We start from the raw sequence: 27,296 nt of genomic DNA on the forward strand, positions 1-27,296 counted from the left end.
GGGAAATAATGTTGAATAAAGGCTACCCAAGACATTTGGTGACTATCATTGCTGAACTGTATTCAAAAACATCTGTTCTGATAAGTATAAAAGGTGAACCTGAGAAAGAGTTGATCATAAACAAAGGAGTTAGACAAGGATGCCCACTTTCACCTACGCTATTTAATATATATATTGACGAGCTGATGAGCAATTGGCGACAAAGAGTAGACTCAGGTGTTAAAATTGGGCAGGGAGTCTTCCTCAACTCTCTCATGTTTGCTGACGATACAGTGATAGTTCAGGAAAGTGAGGATAAGCTACAGATGTCAATTCATGAGCTTCAAGCTGTAAGTACAGATTTCAAAATGATTATATCAGCTCAGAAATCGAAAGTAATGGCATTTCGGGGCAAGTGGCCCTTACGTTCCAAAATAGTTGTGAATAATATAATAATGGAACAGGTGAGCAACTTTAAATATCTCGGCTGTGATGTATCCTATGACGAAAGAATGTGATATACCTCAGAAAATAGGAAAGTTTAACTCAATTTGTGGAGTCATTCACCGAACATTAAAGGGTAAGGCCAGAAAAGAGACTGAGATTAAGTTCTATAGGACAATGGCCATCCCTTTAATGACATACGGTAGTGAGGTATGGACAAAGACCAAGAATGATGACTCACGAATTCAGGCATCAGAGATGAGGTTTCTGCGCAGCATTCAAGGATACTCGAGACGAGACCACATAAGTAATGAAACAATTCGAAGTGAGTGCAATGTGCAACCACTAACAGCAATCATTAAAAAATACAGATTAAAATGGACAAATCACCTGCGCCGTATGCCACCAACTCGTCTTCCACTACAAGCTTGGAAGTTACAGTTGGATGGGAAAAGGGACGTCGGAAGACCGAGGAAGCGGTGGACACCGGAACAGGCTTTACAAGCCTAGTCCATGATGGATGATGATGATGATGATGATGATATTCATAATGGAGTTGTAGTAATTTATTAATGGATGTAATTAGTAATGTTTTTACAATCTGAAAGTTTTCAAGACTATATCAGGAATATGCACTCCCATTTGGTATTCACAGCCTGTTATGAAAACTACGGAATGATAGTGTAGAAAATCTAGGAGAATGGTAGTGAATTCGTTTTTAATGTTTAATGGATAATTTTACTTCCATATAATGTAATGCAATCTTCGTATATGTAAATAAATATCATAAAGTGAAATAAATTGCATATTGCAGATAAAAATGTCTTGAACTCACCCATATCTAGGGTCAAGTGCTATTGCCCCGGGGAGATTCCATATCTCCTGCAATGAGAGTTCTACGAAAACTCCCATTCAATTTGGCTACTTCAATTTGGTCTAGGTTAGATTCCACCCAGTAAAGGTTATTCCCGATCCAATCCACAGCTAGTCCTTCAGCTGTTGCTAATCCAGTCTGGACAACCACTTCAATGTTGGCCAAAGCTGCAACAATAACATATCATATCATAATCAAATAATAACAACATATATCCGTTCCATAATATAATATTTCTTCCCATAACATAATATTACTTTCTAATACTTTATGGAGTTCACATCCATTTAAAATATTACTTCACGAAGATCACACAGGTCCATTAACGTTCCTCAATTTAATAAAACTCTATTTCAAAATAATTTTGTTTGAAATCTTCCTTGATTGTTGAATTTATTATCACAAAACCTCAATAGTTTAGAATACTTACATTGATTCCTCAAAAGTGGAAACACTATACTTTCGGTATAAATGATTATGAATTTTTTCTGAGGAGTTTATTATATTTTATGAACTATTAATATATTCAAATGATTGAGTTTTCCGTGTTTGTTCATAGTTAGAATTTTATCTCTGTTAACCAACTTTTAATTATTTCAATGCAAGTTTTCATACTGGTTGTTTTCGACAAATACGATCTCATAATTATTTTTTTCAATTTCGTATATTAAGCTAATTTTATTCAGATGGTGAAACGGTATCAGAGTCTTTCATTTTACTTCATGGAAGTAGCCAACACTCCATTAGGGATAATGCCTAGACTTGATATGACTTTATTTTTCGTGATAAATTTTATTCACAAATTCACCTGATGATTTTAATTCCAATAAATGATTAATTATTCAAAACGTGATATGACATCAAATTGATATTATGATAATAAAATTACATATTTGATTGAAAAGGGAAATTTTTAAGCAAAATGTTGTTAGAGTAGGCCCTACAATAATTGCTTCGATGCAATCTATTGCAGTTGATTTTTTCAAAATTATTAAATTAATAAATGGTGAATTGAAAATATTTTACTACTACCTTGTCAAAACAAGGTATTAGCAGAAAAATTACAAATATTTATTTGTGTGAATGTATTCAAATAATGTGTACAATTATATATTCATGTAATAAATAGTCGCACACTTAGCTTGGAAATAACTGGAGAATTGATTAAATGTAGTTTAAAAAATCTCGAGTAATTTTCGCAACGTTTATTCGGAAATGAATAATTAATTATAATCGAACATGTATTTTTATAGAAGTTATTACACTTGAATATAAATAATTTTAAAATAAACGTAATTTACTCACAGCCCCCGATTAGTGAGCCTCTGTAGATTTTGTCATCAATAACATCAGTCCAATAGACCAGATCCGTCTCGTTGCCATGATAAAAATCCAAAGCAATAGTATTTTTTAGATTTAATATCAAAGGCTTCACATTGTATGTTATCAAATCAACTCCTTTCAGTTCATGACGGCTGCTGAATATGAGGTATGGCGTTCCTTTATCTACAACAATGTTATTGATAATAATTAACAAACAGGATAAAAATTTAATTATGAGAGACCTGGAAAGCTCAGGTCTGGTATCTTAGTTTTCAGGTCGCACCTGATCAATTTCAGAGCATCTGACATGATTCAACGACTGCTTTTATACAGCCTGGATCGACGACGGCTAAACATATACATATTCATCCGAGACACGGGAGTGGCCCAAGAAAAATATCTGGCCTCATATCGGCTAATTTATTTTTTACAAATCACAAAGATCTGCCAGCTTCATTATCAATTGGATGCAATTTATAACTCAATAAAACTTTTCTTGACTTTCCACTGCTTTCAATAGAACAGCTGACAGAATATCAGAGGCATTTTGAGCGAGTACTCCAGCCAGGGGCTTACTAGTAATAAGTTTATGAAAAAATGATTTGAACTCACACCACAGTTTAAAATAAGAATAATTATTTAATATATCATGGACGGGTTTGTAACTGTAACATGGTTAATGCAATAGCGATGAGAGCATTTTAATAATATTAATTATTTTTATTTCCATTAGGATGTGTACAAAAGAACAAAAAAAATATTATATAAAATAATATTAATTACACTGTATGAATAGTCAAGTGATACAAAAGTCTGTACATAGCCAATGTCGTGAAAAAAAAACAAAAATATCACTTCTACACACACACAAACACCTGAAAGGAAATAATTAGGTACTCCCGAGGCAAAGGCCTATATGGGAGTCCCAGCATAAAAAAATAAACCAGAAACACACTTATAATTTGTATATGAACAAAAAGATAATAATAAACTGAGGTAAACTTATGTATCATTTACATTGAAATATTAAATGTTTGATTTAATTTGTTATTTTGTGGTAACGGTGCTTGGTCGGGCTACAACTAACTAATTTTGTGTTGTCAATATAATTCAGAATCAGTCCTTTACTTGAATTATACACTATTGGAATCAACTGTAGATTTTGGAGTTTAAGAAAATTATGTTAACAAATTTATTTCCATCAGGATTCAAGTTAATTTGTTGAAGAAGACTTCAACATCATTCGTTTCTAATAACCAGACTTTTAATTTAACCTAATTCAAGGGTAACATGTTTTCCACTCTTGGTGAGATATATAGGTAGTGTCTTCGACAGATTTCTTTAAAGGGTCTGGGTGGAATCCAATTCCCTGTCGATCTCAAGCTATAGGTGCTACTAGCTGGATTAAGTTTACCACTTCTAATAAAAAAGATCATCAACACTTTATAGAAATATAAATATCTTAGTGGGAGAAAACCCCATTCTTTGAATAAGGGATATGAACTTGTCATACGGTGCTTCTTAGCTAAGGTCCTCATGACATACTTATGTCCTACAATAAGTGGTTTGATAATGGAATAGTATGCACCACCCCATACTGCGATTCCATATTGTAATCTGCTTTCTATCAGCGCGTAATATAGAGAACGCAAAATATATTCAGGAAAGAGATAGCGGATGTGATATAACTTCCGACATATTGAATTGAGGTGATTTTTCAATTTATTAATATGCTGACACCAAGTGAGGCTTGAGTCCATAATTATTCCAAGGTATTTGGTTTGTTTTACTTCAGTTATGGAATTGCATTTACAATTTATGTAGGGATATTTGCAAGAAGCAGTATGCAATGAAATACACAAATTAGGTCTAGCAGCGTCTGAAACCATGAGCTTAAAGATTGTAGATCTTTCGTGAGCATTTGAACTAATTGGTCTTTTCTATCAGCACAATAGCTCAGCGCGGTATCATCGGCAAATGCAGTTATGGCTCCATGGAGGTCACTGTTGCACAAGTCATTAATATAAACAAGAAATAACTCAGTGGTCCTGATCCCTGAGGTACACTGCAAGTAATAGACATTTTCTCACTAAGGGCTTCGCCAATTTTAACTTGTTGATTTCTATTCCCCAGAAAACTTTTGAACCAGGCATTGCACACACCCCTCACTCCTGCATTGCACAATTTAGTGAATAATATATCATGTTCAACCGTATCGAACGCTTTTCACATGTCAAGGAAGAGGCTAGCATACTTCTTGTTCTCATTTATGCCATTGTAAATTTCGGAAGTTAGTTACAGCATAGCATCTTCAGTATTGCACCCTTTTTGGAAACCAAACTGGTTCTTACTATAAAAACATTCTTTTGTTAAAAAATTACCAACCTGATACGAACTAGTTTTTCCAGAATTTCAGCAAACACAGATAATAGTGCTATCGGTCTGTAATTGTTTGGATTTTCTCTATCCCCATTTTTGAAAATTGGAACAATTATGGCATTTTTTAGTTGATTGGGACATTTTCCTGAGGTCATACTAAGATTAAATAGATAACTTAGGATGGAGGATATTTTTTCAACCACATCTTTTATCAAATCAATTCTTAAATTGTCAAAGCCAGGAGCCTTTCTCGTCTTCATAGATTTTACAATATTTTCAACTACATGGCTCGATACAGGCATGAAAAACATTGATGAGAATGAGCGACTGCTCGTTAAAGGGACTTCGTTTCTGGAATGATCAGAGTTTTTTTGATTTGTGTGAGTAGTATTGGGTTTTTGATGCGTATTACTTGAAATTTTAACAAAGTGTTTATTCAATTCATTTGCAAATTCTATGTTTTCACTCAGCAATGCGCCTGTCATTGATTTTATTCGATTTACTTCTTTTTTTTGTGTTCGTTTCGCCGATCAGATTATCAACGATTCTCCAGCCTTCTTTCACATTACCTCTTAAATTAGTTTTGAAAATAAATACATTTCGAGTTTTGAATTTGAATTTTGATTTTATCGCGAAAAAATAGTATTTTTCATAAAATAGAGACAATATTTCAATGGCATTACCACATTACACATCATAGACGTGTTCCTATAGGAAGGTGACAGTACATATCCTACACCAATATATGAACCAAAGGAAAACATTTGAAACGGAATCACTGTCATTACCCAATATTTGCAAAACTGTTATTCCAGATTCCAGGGAAGTACCCTGGGCCCTATACTTTTTTCAATTTATATTAATAATATCTCTCGGTTAACTTTGAATGGCGAAATTTTCCTTTTCGCTGATGATACTTTAATACTTGTTCAGGGAAGCACTTGGCTTGAAACCAAAAATAGAGCTTTATCTGATCTACTTATTGTTAAAAAATGGCTTGATCAAAATATATTATCACTAAATATATCTAAAACCAAGTTCATGCCAATTGCATTAACCCATACAACTGATTACAATCTAGAGGGTCTTAAAATTCATAATTGTAATGACTTTTTAAATAATTCGTGCAGATGTCAAAGTATTGAACAAGTTTTTTCATATAAGTATCTGGGCGTCATTTTTGATTCCAGACTTAAGTGGATACAACATATTGACTTCCAATTGAAAACCTTACGTAAATATATATTTGCATTCAGGCAGCTTGGAGAAATTCTCAATTTTAACGAACTTAAAGTAGCTTATTTTGCCTTTGTTCAGTCTCGCCTCTCATATCATTCAGTTGCGAGTCAAAATTGATTGAGTGAGCATCGTTGGTTGTTTCTCCTATAAATTTTTGTGGAGATTTTCTAGTGAAATTAGTGAGTGTGTTGTGTTGTTGTGAATATAAAATTCTGCTCTTTAAGATTTCTTTCACATATTGTTTCAATTATCATTGGAAAAGAAAATAATTTACTTTTTTGGTTTTCATTGAACAGTGATCTACATGAACAGAGGCCGGTACGTAGTATTTTCTGTAAGAGATAAGGAAAGTGTAGCCTATCCTATCATTATCTAAGGTAGATAACAACAAGTTAGCTTTTAATCTCTCTTTTCCTTTTGAAGACCAAAATTCATTGACCAGGAGCTTCCTGTCTCAAACCAGTGCCTTGATCGCTCTCTAGGCTCTTCCTAATAATATCCTTTCAATAACCTATCCGATTTTTTAAAGAGAGTAATTTATTCATTTTTGGTGTTTCCCTTGCTCACTATTTATACAATTTAAAAAATGCTGAGATGAAAAATTCCCTTATGTTAAAATGCAGTTGCAGTTGTAATAAAAAATACACGGAAAAAGAAATAATCACTTGTAGCATTTGTTCATTGCACTTCTACTTCAAGTGTGTTGCATTTGACGAATTAAACTATAAGAAGCTTCCAAAGCAGAGAAAGAAACAGTGGAAGTGTCAAAATTGTAAATGTAATTTATCATTCGATATGGATAGTAACACTATTCCCTCAACTTTCAAGGATGAACTTCTTCAGGAGATCAGAAAAACGATTTCATCAGAAAAGAAATCAATCAGGGATGAAATAGGGGAGCTTCGTCAGTCTGTTAATTTTGTCTCGTCAATGATGGATGAATACAAGATTAAAATCGAGAAATATAAATCTGATTACGAATCTATTATTAAAGAAAACAACTGCTTAAAAAATAAAATGACCGATATGGAAATACAACTAAATGAGCTACAACAATATACGAGAGCAAATAATCTGGAACTTCACGGCTTGCCATTTACCAAAGGAGAAGATGTGAATTTGATTGTCAAAGATGTTGCAAAATGTCTCAATATCAATATCAGAGAAGAGGAAATTGACATTGCACATAGACTTCCTGCCACCAAGGGCAAAATTCAACCGATCATAGTAAGATTCACTAGTCGTGCAGTAAGAAATAATTTGATTCAGAATTATAGAAAATATCTTAGAGAGCTTGAGGATAAAGCTAAAATGAATGAAGGAAATAAAAATGGAGGCGATCTACAAATGCAACTAAGAACTGTGAATGTGAATAAACATTTGAATGACGGACCCGTGTACATAAACGAGAATCTCTCACCTTTATATAAGGAACTACTTTATTCAACGAGATTATTTGCGAAGAATCGAAACTACAAATTCGTATGGACCAGAAATGGGAAAGTTTTCATGAGAGAGAATGAAGAGACCAGACCCATTCGAATTTCCAGTAAGGCTGATTTGGACAACCATTGCGCGGAATCGAGGATTGTAAACGAGACTTCGGAAAGTGGATAGGACCGAACTTGGAGCAGGAAGAGAAAAAATAGACTGTTATTGATTGGTTTTTGTTTTTCGCGATGTTTGATGTAGAGGAACTTTTTAATTTGTATGATGGTGATAATAATCCAACAAATGAAATAGATGATTATTTAAGTTACTTACCTGCTAGTGAAAATAAAGATGTAACTTTTTTCAATATTTATGTAATGAATGTCCGTAGTTTAGGCAGAAATTTCAATGAATTTTTGTGTATTATTCAAAGCTGTCAAGCTTCTTACGACATAATAATCCTTACAGAAACATGGATGAATGAAAATATCCCTTTTACATTCAACATTCCAGGTTACAGGGTGGTTAATAAAAGTTCAAAAGTTAATAAATGCGATAGTTTATGTATATATGTGAAAGATACATTAAACTTTACTACATTAGACTGCGATATTGAAGAATGCAACTCTATATGCCTTAATAATTATTAAAACCATCAGTGGTAAATATTTAAATTTGATTGGCATGTATAGATCCCCTAGCTGCAATGTTCCTAGATTCTTAACTAGTTTAGATAATTATATAACATCAATTCCAAGAGATATTGACGTCTGTGTAGCAGGTGATATGAACTTGAACATGAGTTTAAATAACAAGCTCATTATTGAGTATATAGATATATTAAGTAGCAACGGATTTAAGTCTTATATTAATGGAAATACAAGAGTAACAGAGACTTCGATGTCTTGTCTGGATCATATTTTTTAAGAAATAATGATAAAAAATTAAATTGTAAAATGGGAAATATTTTGAAAACTTATGTTTCAGATCATTTTTCGGTCTCTCTTCATCTGGGATATGTAGACTGTATTGTTAAGGATAGAATAGCTCCCGTGAATATGAAGAAAATCAATTATGACATCTTAAGACAGTTATTGGCTGAGGAAAGTTGGTCTATAGTAAATGGTGCTTTTGATGATGTCAATGATATGGTTGAATATTTTATAAATGCTCTTAACAGACTTATTGATAAATCAACTCAGTTGAAGAAGGTTTCTCATAAGAATAGAGCATTAAAACTTTGGATTGTTCCGGGATTAATAAAATCAATAAATGTTAAAGATGAAATGTATAAAAAAATGAAGCAAGAGCCTTTTAACATTAAAATAAAACAAGATTTAAAAGAATATAGAGAAGTCTTAAATAAATAGATCACAACTGCTAAAACAAATTACTATAAAAATCAAATAGATAAGTGTATTAATGATATTATAAATGAGAAAAATTCAGGCAGAGATAAAATTAGCATCAATGCGAATACTTTGAACGACTATTTTGCATCGGTTGGAATGAAACATGCTCAAAATATAGAGATAACCAATGATGAAACTGAGTTACAGTTTGAGAAACATGATCACCATTTTCAAAATTCTTGGTTCATAAAACCAATTTGTTCCGCAGATATAGAAGAAATAATCAAAACTTTAAAAAATAGCTCAAGTCCTGGCTTTGATGGCTTAAGTAATATTACATTAAAACGCATAGCAGAATATATTTCAACTCCTTTATCTTACATTATAAATAAAATCTTTAGCACAGGAATATTTCCAAATCATTTCAAAATCGCTAATTTAAAACCTTTATTTAAAAGTGGAGATAAAAAAAACCCTAGCAGCTATAGACCCATTAGTCTTTCAAGTAATATAGCAAAAATAGCAGAGAAATGTATAATAAAGAGTTTATTGAACTATATTAATAAGTATCATATTATTCATATGAACCAATTCGGTTTCCAAAAGGACAAAAGCACAAATGATGCACTTGCCTATTTTTTGAACATTGTTTCAAACAGTTTGAATAAAAATGAAAAGACCTTGGCAATCTTCTTTGATTTGTCAAAAGCCTTTGACACAGTTCCACACAACAACTTATTCATCAAACTAGATAAAATGGGAATTAGAGGAATCGCCCTTGATCTAATAAAAAGCTACTTGCAAGACCGGTCACAAATTTTATCAATAGATTTTCAAAAAAGTTCTGTCACTTTATCTTCGTTTGGATTGCCTCAGGGAACCGTTTTATCTCCTATTTTGTTCTTGCTCTATGTAAACGACCTACTAAAATTAAATTTAGAATGTGGTAAACTTGTATCATTTGCTGATGATACAGCTATAATTTTCGCGCGGAAAAACTGGGATGATGCGTTCGGGGTTGCTGAAAGGGATATGTGTAAAATTAAAAAATGGCTGGAATTGAACACTCTGAGTTTGAATGTTCAAAAACCTAAATATGTCTCATTCTCAGCAAATGCAGCAGGAAAGCCTAGTATTCATTTAAAAATTAAACTTCACTCTGATTGCACAGACAAGAATCTCTGCGTTTGTCCAAGTATTGAAAATGTAAGTAACCTAAAATATCTAGGGATAAATTATTGGCGAATACCTAAAATGGCATTTTCATTTAGCTTATTTATGTAAAAAACTCAAATATATTTCTTTCAAATTCTATAAAATTAACAAAATACTCAAACTTTAGGATTTAAAAACAGTATATTTTGCTTTGGTGCAATCCATATTAGAATATGGGATAACAATCTGGGGTGGGGCTTTCGATAGTCATTTAAATAACTTATTTATCACTCAAAAGTGTATTATTAAAACAATATTGAATAAACCTCGATTTCATCCAACGAATCTGCTATTTGAAGAATTTAATGTGATGACTGTAAGGCAATTGTACTTGAAAAATTTAGCAAAATATATAATAAAGTATAAAAACAAATTTTTATTAAATGATATAGTTCAATATGATTTAAGACCAAATACAACCTATAAATATAAAATTTATAAAACAAAACTAGCAGTAGTTAGGAGACAGCTCATTTATATAAGTACAAGATTCATAAATGAATTACCTTTTGATCTGGAAGCAAAAATTAATTCAAAATACTAAAAAGTTGGATAAGAGAAAACTATTTCTTTTCAATTGAAGGCATAATCTAATTTTTTAAAGCATATTTTAAAGCGTGGATTATTTTTTTCTCTATTATTGTATAAAACTAGGAAACAACCAATGTAACTAGCTGATTGCAACTCTCACCAGCGGGCAAGGCTTGATTCCTTTTGCTGGTGATGCCGGATTACCATTGAGAATCTAATTATGATTTTGGTATTATTTATGCTTAATTTTTATTTTAATTATTTTATACTTTTTTTCAACTCAACTCAAACTCAAATGATCTTTATTCACAAAAAAAGTAACACAGCAGCAGAAACATTAGATAAATGGTGAATATTCCCCACAAAGACAACAAGTCTGGGTGTGGGGAATGAGCATCGTGAACTGCATTATAACAACCTGACAGTTGAAGATTTATAATAAAAAACAATAGAATAAGTAAAGTAGAGTAAAAATAAAAAAAAAATATCTTTAGAGGATGCGGAGAGCACTTAATGCTGTTGAAGCCAAACATCTGTAGTTAAAAAAAAAAAAATACATATATATATATATTATATACATATACATACATACATATATGGTACTGAAAAAAGAAAAAAAAATGTAGTACGATCTGAATATTTTTAAGAGACATACAGAGTCCCGCATATCCAGACGAACACCCACAACCAGGGGTGATGTTCAATGGATATAGGCGGATTGGATGAGCCGCGATGCGGCGTCCCTACCAATTTCAAACAGCCACCTTTTAAGGTGGCATTTAAAGGTGCTAATGCTGACAACATTTTCCATTTGCTTCAGATGGTTTGGGATATTCCTGTACAGAATGTGACATAGATAGTGGCTGTTAGTCCTGGTACAATTATTTAGCAGGCGTGGCTGCACAATGCCAATGTTATTTTGGTGTCTGGTATTGTAAATGTGGTTTGATAAAATGAAAATTGTATCTTTATTATGCCAGATGAAAATTACTAAAACTTTAATATAAATCTGTCTGATATCCATGACATGGAATTCCTGATAAACTAACTCCGTTGGGTAGCGACTATTCCTGTTCAGGCAGTTTTTAATAATTGCACGCTGTGCTACTGCCAGGGGCTCCAAGGTAGCCGTTGAGGCCCCTCCCCAGGCCAGGATGCCATATGAAACTATTGATTGAATGTATGAGAAGTAAACTACTCTGAGATGGGAAAGAGGAAGAACTTCTTTCAGGAGTCTGAATGCATATATCATTCTTCGAACCCGCTGCCTTAGGTATGCAACATGAGGAGCCCAACTCAGTCTGTGATCTATTATAAGTCCAAGATACTTATATTGCTCCACGCGTTGCAATACCCCACAGCCACAGGTGGCCGACTTATAATCATCGCATGAGTGAAGTTTGAGGTCGAGGTCCTGTGATGGGGCACTATTGATTTTGGAGTATATGGGTAGGTACTTGGTCTTATCAACGTTGAGAGTGAGTTTATTCTGGTCAAGCCACTTCTTGACCTGTAAAAGGTCTTTAGCAGCCATTTCGAAGGCATCTTCCCATGTAGACCCAAATGAAACAATTGCTGTGTCGTCCGCAAATAAAAATAGCTTACTATTGAAATCAACTTTAGACAAGTTATTTATATATACCAAAAAAAGCAGCGGGCCTAAGGTACTACCCTGAATGACTCCATAGTCAACTTTCTCTGCCTCGCTACAGACTCCATTAATACAAACTGACTGTTTACGGTTACATAAATAGCTCTGGAACCATTCGAGAGAAATCCCCCTTACTCCACAGCATTTCAATTTAAGGAGCAGCTTATCTCTGTCTACCGCATCGAATGCCTTGGCAAGGTCAAGGAAGGTAATCAATACATGATCACCCTCGCCGACCTTCTGCACAATCTCCTTAGTTATGTCAAACATTGCATTAGATGTATTACGATTATATCTGAATCCATATTGATTGGGTGTTATTAAATTATTAGTTTCCAAGTATGTTTGTAACTGTATTTTTATGACTTTTTCTAGAATTTTAGCAAAAATGCTCAATAAAGATATGGGTCTGTAATTATTGATGATGGATTTAGAGCCAGATTTAAATAAAGGAATAACTTTGGCTATCTTGAAAGCATCTGGGAATCTACCTGTACGAATACTCTTATTGATAATGAAATGGAGAGGCTTAATCACTGCGTTGATGTTTTGCTTTATGAATCTACAACTAATACCATCCAGTCCTGGAGAGGAGCCACCCTGAAGGTCCCCCACAATTGTAAGAATATCCTGCTGAGTTACAGGCATCAATTCAAATGTTAAGTTAGTGCCATGAACTGCATCGACCACAAGGTCTGGGCCTCGCTCCGGAATTGCACTAGACAGGTTTGCACCCACCCTGGAGAAAAAACTATTGAAGGAATTAGCAATTTGTTTAATGTCAGAATCTGTTGGTGTACTATCCTGATGAAACTGATCCAGTGGGAACCGCCCCGCCACCCCGGGCCTTCCCGCCAAATCGTTGACTATCGACCAGAACTTTTTGGGGTTACTGCCTGCATTTGAAATTTCTTCTTTATAAAAGTTAATTTTGGCTCTTCTTATTGCAAGATGCAACAAATTTCGGTAATTGCGATATTCTTGGCGCAGTTCAACATTGAAAGGCTGCTTTAAAACTCTTTTACTCAACCTGTCTCTGTGCCTAATGGACTTGACTAAGCCTTGTGTGATCCAAGGCTTAATCTTCCTGTTTTTGGCAGTCACTAATTTAATTTGTTTGCATCTTTCAATAGTGGATTTTATTATATTAATGAATGTGGTAGTGCAGCAATCAATGTCGTTTAGATCATTAGTGACACAGTTCCAATCTATTGCTAACAATTCCTCCCTTACAGCATTCCAATCAGTAACCCGGTATGTTGGCCTACTTACATGGCTTTGACCATTGGGTGGCCCAGAGCTAAATTGAATGAAAGTCGGGTAGTGATCAGTAATTGCAGTTTCATAAATTGCTGATTTAATTCTCATATTTTTATCATTTTTTACAAAAAAATGGTCTATGCATGAGCTCCCCGCAGATCGAGTCACCCCGTTAATATAGCTCACAAATCCTAATTCATATAACATATCGAGGTAACACTCCTGCGCGGAGCATAATGCAGGATTTAATATATTAATATTGATATCTCCACAAAAAATCTGGAGAGTTTTATCACCCCTTATACCTTCTAAGTAGTTACGAAGCGCATCAATGAAAGTAATGTTATTACTACCGGGGCTACGATAAGTAGCCAACAAGTGGCAGGGCACACCCTTCAAAGTAAAGGTCAAGGCCAGGCAGTTAGCGATTCCCCCTAGACACAGCTGATTTTGATTTTGATTTTGAATTTTGATTATAAAATTATGTATTTTCTTTTATTATGTTTTGAATATGTATTTATTGTATGGCAAATAAATTATTTGATTTGATAGTCAGTCCTTGGACGTTGCGATAGACAGACGGATTTTACCTTGCTCTCTTATCTCTGATAAAGTTGTTTTTCAACCGGTCGTGCTTCGTTCAAGTAAATGTTATTTTGATTCATCATAACCTTACTCCGTACTCAAATTTTTCTAGTTAACTTTTCCCAGTTTGTTCATTTTATTTGCTGGAATGAGTGCTTGTGGTGTTTGCTCGGTGGTTGTTACGAGACAGGAGAAGGAGAAGATACTCTGTGGCAACTGTAAGCTACTATTTCATGCTGCTTGCGTTGGCCTCACTGAGGTTGAACTTAAGGTACTCGTACGTGCAAATTGGAGTTGTAGTAAGTGTCTAAAGATTAAAAGACTTAACCGATCACTAACGGATGGTGATGTTTCTATTAATGATTGTCCGGCTTCGGTTGATGATTCTGTTTTGGCTGATTGTGCGTTCACAGGTGTGAATGACTCTCTAACTCTAGACGGTGTAAAGTTATTGATAGCAAACTGTATGGCCGATTTTGTAAAAAAGATGAATGACCAAATAATTAAATCTTTAGCACCTGTTACTGAAAATCTTGCTTGTAATAACAACATTCTCAAGGAACTACAATTGACTATTGAACGTCAAAATGGAATAATTGGGAATCTTCGGTCTGAGAACTCGAATTTGAAACAGAAATTGGATGATTTAAAATGTGAATTAGATGACTTAGAACAGTATTCTCGTAGAGAGTGTGTAGAAATTTTCGGAGTACCGGAGGTAAACAACGAGAATCTACCAAAACTTTTCGCTGATGTAAGTAGGGCAATAAAATTTGATAGGGGATTTGAAGCTGTGAGCTGTTGTCATAGGCTTAAGAAACGTAACAATCGTGAAACTTCAGGAATAATTGTAAAATTCTTGAGGAGAGACGATGCAGATCACTTCATGCGGCTGAAAAAGAGGATGGGGAATCTCACAATCAAGGATATTGGACTGAATGGTGCTGATAAGATCTACATTAATGCTTCTCTGACGGCGAAACGACGAATTCTGTTCGGAAAAGCTCGCAATCTCGTAAAAAGTGGCATAGTAAAGTTTCTATGGATTGATCAAGCGGGCAGAATCAAGGCTCGTACTTGTGAGGGTGGTCCAGTGACAGTTATTAGGTCAGATGAGGACTTACTCTCTCTTCCTCAGGTTAATCACTAGATGAGGGTTTTGATTGACTGAAGTTACTATGTCAATCAAACTACATACACTATAATGAAGAAATCTTGCACTTTTTGAATTGAATGAATTATTTTGAATGATTAGAGCTGAGAATGATTAGTGAATGAGATTCAATTTCGTGTTTTCAGTTTTATCGGCTGTTAGATATTGCAATGTACACCTCTTATCTGTTACTGGTTTGCTCAGCGGCTATATAGTTAGAGTATAGTCCGTTATTTATCTTAACTATCGATAAGTGTTGACCGTTTTGGTTTATAATTTGATCTTATATTTATCATTGAGGCTGGTGAGAGTTTTTATGGGTGACATATTATTCATGATTTCTTGGCAGACTCCTATTATTATGAATCTCATTGCACAATTCCATTGTTCACTCATAGTTAATTATTTATTTATTTTTTCAAGCTCACAATAGAAGAAAAAGAAGAAGGGTCACATTTGATTAATATTTAAATGAGGAGTGCGGAGTGGGTTTATCTTGTACTCTAGCTCACTTATATCTATTTCACTGTTTATTTTCATGTTTTAAATTCTTCCTTTGTCATAAATATTGTGAATTGCGGTATTGAACTCTCTCATGACTTTATCCAAATCAGCTCTCTTTTGAATTGATCTGTCTGGTGTTCCTCCCTTCACTCTACCTTCTATTGAAGATTATTTTGTCTTATGTAATATATTTCAATTATAACTAATTCTTCATTAATTAAGAAGACTCGTTGTGTATAGTTCCATCTTCATAGCGACAATGAATGAACTTAATATATACTATCAGAATGTACGTGGATTACGAACCAAATTATCTGATTTTAGTCTCAATCTGCTTAATAGTCGTTTCCATGTGATTGTATTAACTGAAACGTGGCTGCACGATGGAATTGGAGACATGGAATAGTTTGATGATCGGTATGCGATTTTCAGAGAGGATAGGCAGGCCGGTAGGGGAGGAGGAGTTTTGGTGGCGGTCCACAGGTCACTGCAGGCGGAATGTTGTCATGATATGTGCGACATCGATGTCGAGTGTCTATGGGTGAAAATTACTCACAATAAAAAATCGTTATACTTGAATGCTCTTTATTTTCCCCCATCCACACCTCTCAATGTACATAAAACGTATTTCGAGTTCATTGAACCCTATTCTGATATGATGGATGATTGTATGATTTTGGGCGATTTCAATATTCCTGAAATTAATGGCAATAATTATGATCTGGTAATGGGCTCAACGGTGGCACAGTGCTTGGCTCGTTTCATGAACTTTATGGATTTGGGCTCGTACAATTCTGTATTGAATTCTAATGGTCGTACTTTAGACTTGGTTTTAAGTACTTTCCCCCTCACAGTTCAACATATGGATGTTTCTCTTGTTAATGAAGACAATCATCATCCAGCTCTTAATATATGCTTTCCCACGTTGTCATCGTCATTTGTTGAAAATATTGATGATTCGAGGGAATACTATGATTTCAAGAGGGGAGATTATTATGGATTATATTGTCATATTAGGGATGCAGATTGGGATTCATTGTATTCTTGTGCTGACGTTGATGGGGCGGTTGATGTTCTTTATACCAACATTTTCAACGCTCTTGATGAGTGTATACCTAAACGGAAGAAATCAGGAGTGAAGAGTAAATATCCTTACTGGTTTACACCTGAGATCATTAATGACATAAAACAAAAGAATGAATGCTCCCGAAAAAGGAAATTTTCAAGGTATCATGATGAGTTGCTCAAAAAATTGAGAGCTGAAATAAAGTTGAAAATTCAAAATGCCCATCGTGCACACTTAGACGAAGTGGAGTCTCAGATGAAAGGCAATGTTAAATCATTTTGGAAATTCGTCAATAACAAGCGCTGCAATAGTTTTTCAGAAAAGGCAATGAAGCTGAATGATGTGTCATATTTTGGTAGGGATATTCCCAGTGCATTTGCTGAGTACTTTGCTTCTGTATATGTCAATGACTCTCCTTGTCCGAATATTGATACAGTGTATTGCAGTAATAATGGTGGCTGCTTTTTCAACTTGTCCTCGGTCTCCATTGAAGAGATTTCTGCAGCAATTGTGGAGTTGAAGCCAATAGCATCGATGGGGCCGGATGGTTTACCACCATTTATAATTAAGGGCTGTGCCACATTGCTGTTGGAACCATTGAAGTTCATCTTTGACATGTCATTGAGGCTTGGCGTTTTTCCATCTAGGTGGAAGATGGCCCGTGTCACCCCAATTTTTAAGAGTGGGAATAGGTATCTGATTACTAATTACAGATCAATATCATTATTGAATGTACTAGCTAAGGTTTTTGAAAAGGTTATATACAGGAATATATTCAATCATGTCCATCCTCTGATTTGTGGAGAGCAACATGGTTTCATGCTCAAAAAGTCAACTGTAACCAATCTGATGGGGTTTACTAGCACTGTATCATCTGCTTTGGAGCAGGGTGGCTCAGTGGATGTGGTATATAGTGATATGTCCAAGGCTTTTGACAGGGTCAATCATGGTATACTATTGAAAAAGTTGGCAAATTTTGGTTTCGGTAGGAATATGTTGTCCTTTGTTAGAAGCTACCTTGTTGAGAGGATACAATATGTATCGGTGCATGGTACTGATTCTTTTCATTTCAAGAATGGATCAGGGGTGCCCCAGGGCTCAAATCTTGGGCCCTTGTTCTTCTTGCTATTTGTTAATGATTTGCCTCATGCGATCAAGAATTCTCACCGCTTAATGTTTGCAGATGATGTGAAGGTATTTAAGGTAATACACACCACTCAAGACTGTGAATCTTTGCAGGAGGATGTAGATAGGTTGCATGCACGGTGCACAGAAAATGGCTTACTGCTGAATGTTAATAAGTGTAGTGTTGTCAACTTTACTCGTAGGCGAAATGAGCTGATTAACTTTGCTTACAATGTAGGTAGTTGTCAGCTGCCTCGTAACCTGGAAGTTAAGGATCTGGGAGTTTATTTTCATTCTTCCTTGAAATTCAATTTCCATGTCGAAAAAATTGTCAACAAGGCTAGTCAAAGTCTGGGCTTTGTAATAAGAACCTGCAGGGACTTTAGAGGTGAAGAGACTCTTTTGTGCCTGTATAAGTCACTTGTCAGAAGTGTGCTGGAGTATGGAGCTCCTATTTGGAATCCATACTCTGGGGGTCTAATTCAGGATTTGGAGAGGGTACAGAAGAGATTTTTGAGACACTTGTTCTATAAGAGATTTAGTGTCCCGTGTCCTATTGGTTTTCCTAGCAGAGAGCTATACATAATCTTCAATATTGATCCTCTCTGTGTAAGACGTTCTGTGATTGATCTGGTGTTCTTGCACAAGCTGTTGAATGGTTCAGTTGATATACCTGAGCTGTTGGCCCAGATCAATATCTATGTATCTCCAATAGCACGGAGATCTACATTCTCATTCAGAGTAAATTATAGCAGATCATTGAGTGTTTTTTTTTCTCCAATGAATCGGCTGCCCAGGCTGTTCAATACGGTTGCGGACAGAATTGACTTATTTCACCTTTCTGGGAGTCGGTTTCGTCGTGAAGTTAGAGAGGCCCTACTGGATGGAAGGGAGTATGGGAGAGTTGATCCATAGAGTCTGGGAGAATTAATCTTATTTCCAAGTATTATTTCATTTCACTCATTTTTCATTTTAGTATTTGGTGCAGAACTTAAGATTGTATAATCACTTGATGTAATTGCATTTTATATTAATGTATTTATAATCATCATCATAAATGTTTCTACATTTAATTTCTTATTTCCAATATTAATTTGTTTAGTTGTACTTCAAATTTTCTTTGTTTTTCAAACGATTAATGTAATGGGAGCAAAATGGATCATTGATCTGTTGCTTCCACATATTCTTGTTTTCAATAAATAAATAAATAAATAGATATGGCATCTTAGCTTGGGGAGCAGCCTACCGCACCCATCTAAGAAGAATAGAAGTTATTCAAAAAGCAATCCTTAAAGCTGGCTTTCGTAGATGTCGAAGATATCTCTCATCTTTACTATTTCAGGAAATTAGAGTTTTAACTATGAAAAAATTATACATAAAGGATTTACTCATTCATGTTTATAAACATTTTGGTTCAATTTTCCTACCATCTTTACATTTTCATAACACGAGATATGCAGCCACAGTTGGGATCAGAACTATCCAGCTAACGAGATCCTTCTCAACAACAAATTGTTTCTTCTTATCCCAAGTAATATATCGTAATCTCAAGAGATTATTTCCGCAAAATAACATTTTTTCAGCTGCAAGTCTTGCAATTTTCAAAAAAAGATTGAAATATTGGTTGTTTGAAATAAGTGATGAGGAGGCTGTGGCTCTGGTCTTGGCGGGCGGCGGACTCACCTGACTTCATAATTAACATGACTTCTACTGACTCTATATCAATACCGACTGACTTTACGATACAGACTGGCTATATACGTTACAGACGGACATAACAATATAGAATGACTTTCTACAATACGAAACTATGACAATCATTTGAATGAAATCACCCTCATCTATTAAATTCATTTAGGCTCTCCTTCTACTTCCCCTTCATAAGGTTCACTCTACTTGAAATACCAACTCGAGTCTACGCACAGGCCACAGTGCCCATGTAGGCTCATTCCGTAATGTATAATATGAAACCCTAATCTAAGTACTTAATAATTTGTATTTTATATTTCATATTATTTATTATTTTTGTACTTGCTGTATTGTGGAATAAAGAAGATTCTTGATTGATTGAGATTTTTCATAACATGCACAACAGACTGCAAACGCAGAATGAAACCACATATTGAACCATGAACATTGAACCATGAGAAAACCTTCTTTCTGACCTTTTCGGGGACTCAACATGGAAAGCCAACAGGAGATGAGATAGTAATCAAGAATCAACGGAATAACACATCATACACAGTTCACAAGAAACAGTCACATAGATATCTGGGAGTTACAATGGACTCTTTCCTGCGCTGGGATCATCATCTCAATGAATTATGCGGGAGACTGAGGAAGACCATCTACAGATTAAGGATTCTGAGGACACTGGTCGACAAGGGATGTCTAAGAGCTATCTACTTCTCTCTAGCACAGTCCCTCATGCTGTATGGGATTGTAGGATGGAGAGGTACAAGCTTCTTGCACATCGAACCGCTCCTCAGGGTACAGAATCTGATCATGAGGGTCATCAACCAAAAGCCTCCACGCTATTCATCAGACCAGCTATTCAATAAGTTTGTCGTGATGGATCCAAGACAGCTTTACTCCAAGGAGATACTATGCCGATTACACAAGAATCCAACAACATTTAAAACCAGAAACCACAACCACAACACCAGATACAGGAATCTTCTCATCACCAGTGTTGCAAGGAAGGCACTATACCAGAGATATTTCAATCATTTAGCACCAAAATTATATAATCTACTTCCTGCAAGCTTTAAACAGATTAATCATCCTAGAAAGTTCAAAACAATAGTACACAATTGGTTGATGTGCAAAGTAATACAGAACATAGAAAACATTATTTCAAACAGCAACTAACCACCTAATGACTTACTTAACACTAACTAATTAATAATACGCACAGAAAAAACAAACAAAACCTACTCTAGAACATGGTACCATAGAGAAACGATAGCATAGCAGTAGATATCCCATGGTATAGGGCGTTTATGTCGCAAGTTTTACTGTTATCCCAAGCCGATAGTTCACATAGTTATTTCCTATGCAGCTGTGTGACGCTGGTAGTCTTTCAAATTGTGCCGTTCATACACTATCACACGAACAAAACAGTAAAAATTGACAATAATCGATAGTAATCGGCTTGAAATAACAGTAAAAGTTGCGACATAAAATTCCCTATACCATGGGATATATATTTACGCTATTGTTTCTGTATGATGGTACGCCATAGTGGAGTAGGTCAATTTCTACACAGAAAAAACTAAACAAGTAGAGGACACATTATAAGAACTTTTTGTAACTAACTATTGTATGTAATTGTAATTTATCTAATATTTTGTGTAATTGATGTTGTAGTTTTAGTTTTTTTGGGAAATAAAGATTTATTTATTTATATTTTTATGGCATCTTAGAAAGTAAAGAGGCGAACTGGACATTTCAATTGTAGGATCATAAGTGGCATGATAAATACATGCATCTCATTATTAATTTATTAGTTTTATGAATTAATAATAATAATAATAATAATATCGAGTGACCTGGCTGGCTCAGATCTGGTGTCAGAGTTTTCAGGTCGCAACTGATCAATTTCAGGGCCTCTGACATGACCTAACGACTGCTTTTTAGGCAGCCGGGACCGACGTCTTAACGTGTGCATCCGAAACACGGGAGTGGCCCGAGATAAATATCTTGCCCGGGCCGGGATTTGAACCTGGGCCTTTGAATCATAAAGCCAACATCTGATCCACTCTGATATGAATTAATGAAAAGACAGTATTTCAAAAAGTCCTGTTCCTTGCATCACCCATAACAGGCTGTGAATGCCGAATGTGTGCACATCTTTCCAATGTCATCTTAAGAAGTAGAGAGGTACTTTTGGACATTTTCACTAAAGAAACATAAATGGCATGATGAATAACTGCCATTTCATTTAGTATTCCACTAGTTTTGTGATTTTTTTCATTAAAATGACATTATTTTTTCAAAATTTCTCGTTTCCCTGCGTCAGTTTTTACATAAAATCCTTAAAAGTAGGTAAGGTCAAACAATACATTTTTTTAAGAAACATTTAACAAGAATGAACCTAAGTTGGAAGAGCTCTTACCATTGCTTTTACATGAGAAATGGTCGTTTTGCAAAGTATAACCATGATGACAAGCACATTTGTGCTGATGTTTGCCGTAGGATATGCATTCCTGGGCACATGTGCCCCACTGGTCACATAGGTGGGCGTCTGCACATGTATGGTTATCGGACTGCAAATGGAGTCCCTCGGGACATGTGCACAGAAATCCCTGAGGAGTGTTGTAGCACTTATGTGAGCACACATCGTTCTCAATGCATAGTTCTTGGACTGGAAAATGAATGAACACACTTGAAGAAAAAAAGTAGCGAATGAAATCAAATGATAATCATTTTCCTTTTTCACAATATACATGAAGATCTAACGGGGCTCGCACACTTGAGAAACAAGCAGCATAAGACATCAGTGCGCGGTCACACTAGCAATATATTCATATTTTTTTTCAATGACCATTGTTATATTAAGAAATATCAGCTGTCTCAATAAAAAATGCCATGTGCTATCAATCATCTGATAAAAATCAAAATTAATTTTAAAATTTCACAGATTGTTAAGATTTTGAAGAGAAAGTAATACACCTTCTCATAATGAGTCAATGAATATAAATGTTTTACCATAAAAAAATATTTGAACTGTAAAATCAAGATAGTTGGAAAAATTACCACAAATTTTCATTTGGCTGATAGTGATATTTTATTTGCAATACCACTCCAAGCTTTTTTTTTCTATAGCATCTCCATCTCGTTTACTACTGTCCTGCCTGCAATACTACATCAGTAGTGAATACAATAAATACATTTTGTATTTCTCAACAAATTGAAAAAATTTCATGTTGAATGGAGCTTTTACGGATATTATCGTTTGTCCAACAACAATTCAATTGATGAGTTTTCTCATCTTTGAAATTGATTTTTCAAAAAAGAAGAGAGAGATAAAAAAGAAAGAGAAGATATCAAGCGGGAATTAGAGTGACTTGGGCAACATGAGCTGCCTTTCGAGAAGCTTGTTATGTCGCGAGAAACACGTGTTTGCTCTACACAGGTGACATCGATATCATATTGCTCTAAGGTACGAATGAACGGAAAATAACATTTTAAAAAAGTTGCTAGTAGCGTCTTGTTTTGGTTGCTTGTTGCGCTAGTGTGCGAGCAGACTATGCAAAGAAACTTCATTCACACGTGAAAAAACAGCTGCTGCATTTGTGGGTGAGAAAACTTCTCGTGTAGCCGTGCACTAAAATTGCTTGTTGCTTGCTGTTTAATGTTCAAGTGTGCGAGCAGCCTGAAACAATAATTACAGACTTTTAAAACTGAGTCAATTTTAGCTTAAAGGGAATATCAATTTCATTTATATTGAATTGCTCAACTCCAATTGATTTTTGTCATTATAATGAAAGTGATATTCCCTCATGGGTTATATTATAATTGGAGGAATTCTCCTACTCAATTCCCATTGGCTATAGCCATAAAAAAATATTGCTATTCTCTCATCGATCGTGATTGGTTGAACCATCTCCAATTTAACTTATATTGGCTGTCGCTATGATAACTGAATTGCATGAAAACATTTTCAAAGTGTACCTATAAATAATTAATTTGTCTTTCATTCAATAGAGAAAGGGTCGTTTATGTACCATCTCGGTTTAAACTGAGATTGATCAGCTTTTTGTTAAAACCTGGAATATAGCAAATTATTATAAATGCGGCTATTGCTATATGTAAACCTAGTTTATCATGAAACTTAGATGGTAAATAAGGCCCTTAGTAAACCGATAAAACAAATAGTCAGGACAAATTACGTTATTGTATGAAAAAATGTTATAATAACATTTTATATTTATCTATTTCTTTACGTGGATCTCCAGAACATGAATTTCAATGATCCAACAAATGAAATATGATTAGCCATAACATATGAGAAAATAATTGTTTTGAACTAGTTCCACTACAAAATCATGCTATATCTGTTATAAAACATTTATTTCATTTTTTTTATATGTATATTTTTATTCATGGACCTTCAAAGCATGAATTCTATCAAGCCTACCGATGAACTGGTTTGTAAATTGGATTATTAGAAGTTTTTATTACATCAATAAAAAAATAGTGAATTCAAACAGTTGGTTGACAAAAAATTGCAAGATTCGATTTGTAATAGGAAAAAGGTGGCTTACAGCATTTGAGTCCTTCATCCGACTGATCTTTGCAGTCATTGCGTGTGTCACAAAGCCGTTCTACGTCAATGCAACGTGTATTGTTATCGCACATCCAAGAAGGATAGGGACATGAGACTAGGTGAGAACTGTCATCGGGCCGTGGCGTCACATCTTCAGCTCCTGGCTTTTTCTTTGTATTATCTATTACAAGAACAAACATTGTATCAAAAATACGCTAGAACTGAACTGATGATTTAATTATTCGAATTTATTGCTTACATTTCATGAGTAACACAACAAGTTGATACATTCATATACGTATAAAGATTCAGCAGTGAATAATAATTGGCAGTTTCATTTAGTATCAAAATAAGAATTACTTCTACAATGATATTGATAAAACGTTGAATGATACTGATGATGAACATGATTGATAACTATACATGATCAAATGATAGGAACAATGTTTTAATACTCACAAAAAAGCAAGAAGCTGTTGTACGTGAGTAGGAGTTGAGAAAAAACACACTCACACAAGCATCATTGTAAATCATAGGCATAGAAACAGTCAAAGCATTAAAATACTACTGTATATGATAAGTGTGGTAATTGGAGCCTTTACCTTCATCAAAAAATATATAATATAAATAGGAAGTCCACAACAATAAGAGGAAAATCACAAGGTTTTTCAGTAAATAAGAAGGGAAGGGAAATTGAAGCACAGCATATTACTCTAATGAGAAATCATGTTATCTCACCTCTCTGGAGAAGTTTTCCATTGCAAATCTATTGGTAAAGAAGCAAACATAGAAAACTCTTTCTTTCATTATAGAATCTCCAGTAATTATTATCATTTCTAAATTCATCTGGGAGAACATTGAAAGCTGGTTTCAGAGGGAGGAAGCATGTTTGAAATGTAGTGAAATTTGACTTTGGAACTTTCAACATCGGTCGTGCACACTTATGAGTTACCCCATGATCTACTTTATGATTGAGCCACTCATTCTGTAAAACAAGGATAACACCTGTAGGACAAAAATATACTTCAAAGGGATATCGTAAAGGATTCCCAATCATTTAAATATTGAACTCTTCTATTGTGTGCTCTTCCATCTATACCAAGGTTGGTGTATTCCAACCACTGATTTCTGTGGAGTGATAAGGCTTTTGAAATGTGATTGGAAAGTAGATACATAACAAGAAATTCCATATTCGAGCCAACAATTAAATGCAAAATATTTGACACGCAAGATACGGTAGTCACAGGAAAGAATTTATTCAATTGATAGAATGCTGTTATCACCTATAAATATTTTCGGTGAAAATTTTGAAAACCTAAAATACATAACTTTCGGAATTGTTTAATGTTATCTGAAATGTGGAAGAGAAATAGTACAAGTTATCCTTAGTTTTTCTCTCCCGATATGTGATTGTTTGTGAAAATAAAACAAATTAATAGAATAGCAGATATGTCTTGATATTTCTGTATATGTAAATTCCAAGTCAAACCATAATTCAGAGTTGATCACAAATATGAACACTCCTATGAGAACAAATGGTATTCACTTTCTGCTCAGCAGAGCAAAAATTGATTGGATGTAGATGTGGTCAATCTTTTCGAAATATATTGTAAAACACCACGGTTGTATTGAAGTTGTTCATTTTTTGGATATACTGCAAAATCAGCTGCAACTTGATGCAATGGTGGGTAACATGGAGGCAATTTAAGCGAATAACAATAAGTATGGATGTACACATTATGTTCCCAATCATATCACCTTCAAAGAACTGGTTATGAGGGTTCAAGTTATTCACATTTGATCAGTAAGCCAAGTTGAAAAATTTCTTTGCAATTTCATATGATCACTTCTTTCACCAAAATTTTCCATTACAAATCTTCCATAAACTTAGGACTGTTTTATTCATAATTCACATCTATGCCGTGAATCGATTAGTAACTAAACCCATTATTGATTACTAATTTAATGATCAACTGAACCCATTATTAATTTAATCTAAATTAAATAATCACCTTACTGCATTGAGGCTGTAACACGGTATGATCCAAAAATTATATAATTCCTTATTCCATCATGAAACATATACTTCTGGAACGGCACAAGCTTAGGCTCAAAACTGTCCCCCTTAAAAAATAGTCATATTTTTATCTCCATGTTTATGATTTAGAATTGTAACTGAAGGCTGCTAGGTGCTACTGCTAACTGTGTTTTGGTGTTTCTCTTGAGTCAGTTTATTGTGGTGTTTAGAGTTATTTATACCCTATAAATTATTAATGATGTTTTTGTTTAAATGTTACGTGATAAATTTGAGAGCGTCTGCTGGATCGGCCTTTCCATTCCTTTTCCATATTCTTACATTATTCAACAGTTATTCCAACAGTTTGGATTATTGAATGTGTGATAAAAAAGCATAAACCGTGTAATAACAAACAGTAAAAGCATAAACAGTATTATCTTGCAGAATGATTGATACGTTAGACTTACAGCAGTTGAGTTCGTCGGAGCCATCCAGGCAATCAAGCACACCGTCACACTTCAAAATCAGTTTGATACAATATGCTCCAGTGCGCGAGTAGCAGGCGAACTCAGACGGATGACAGCCGGATTCGGACAGTGGCGGCATGGTGGTGGTGGTGGTACGATTCGAAGGTGGACACCCTTTCTCATCGGACCCATCCGAGCAATCATCTATACCGTCGCATTTCTTCGAATTGTCGTGACAAGTCGAGTCCACTGCGCAATAGAACTGCCAAAAACGTAACTGGTTAATCATCTGCATATTGAATAATATTTTTGAAAAGGGATATATAAAACTTGATTTAATTTAATATAATTTAGAAAATCCAGTTTGTATGTGCTTAGTAACACCATAACAGTTCAATAGATACATAAATAACTACAAAATCCAATTATA

General features: G+C 34.6%; 2 protein-coding genes across 2 annotated transcripts in view; both read right to left on the reverse strand.

Annotated features, from left to right (window-relative positions):
- LOC111054785 (low-density lipoprotein receptor-related protein 1) overlaps positions 1 to 1,458 on the reverse strand; it is a gene marked incomplete in the record, with an annotated part of 225,889 nt that extends 224,431 nt beyond the window's left edge. Inside the window, 1 exon segment of the mRNA XM_039442030.1 lies at positions 1,259 to 1,458. Coding sequence (XP_039297964.1) covers positions 1,259 to 1,335 — 77 coding nt within the window.
- Positions 1,426 to 27,161, reverse strand: LOC111061343 (very low-density lipoprotein receptor). Its single transcript, XM_039442031.1, has 4 exons — positions 26,867 to 27,161; positions 24,381 to 24,563; positions 22,229 to 22,497; positions 1,426 to 1,464 (listed from the first exon to the last, which is right to left on the reverse strand). Exons 1-4 carry the CDS (start codon positions 27,159 to 27,161, stop codon positions 1,426 to 1,428), a joined length of 786 nt encoding a protein of 261 aa, XP_039297965.1.
- Positions 27,162 to 27,296: the final 135 nt, after the last annotated feature.

The sequence above is a fragment of the Nilaparvata lugens genome, chromosome X, assembly GCF_014356525.2.
Source record: "Nilaparvata lugens isolate BPH chromosome X, ASM1435652v1, whole genome shotgun sequence".
Lineage (NCBI taxonomy): Eukaryota > Metazoa > Arthropoda > Insecta > Hemiptera > Delphacidae > Nilaparvata > Nilaparvata lugens.

Coding starts and splice junctions, on each gene's coding strand:
- LOC111061343 (XM_039442031.1), bottom strand. CDS start 27,161: ATGCAGATGATTAACCAGTTACGTTTTTGGCAGTTCTATTGCGCAGTG. Junction 24,564..26,866: donor CTCCGACGAACTCAACTGCT/GTAAGTCTAACG, acceptor TTCTTGTAATAG/ATAATACAAAGAAAAAGCCA. Junction 1,465..22,228: donor TTTCTCATGTAAAAGCAATG/GTAAGAGCTCTT, acceptor TTATTGTTGCAG/CTTTGGCCAACATTGAAGTG.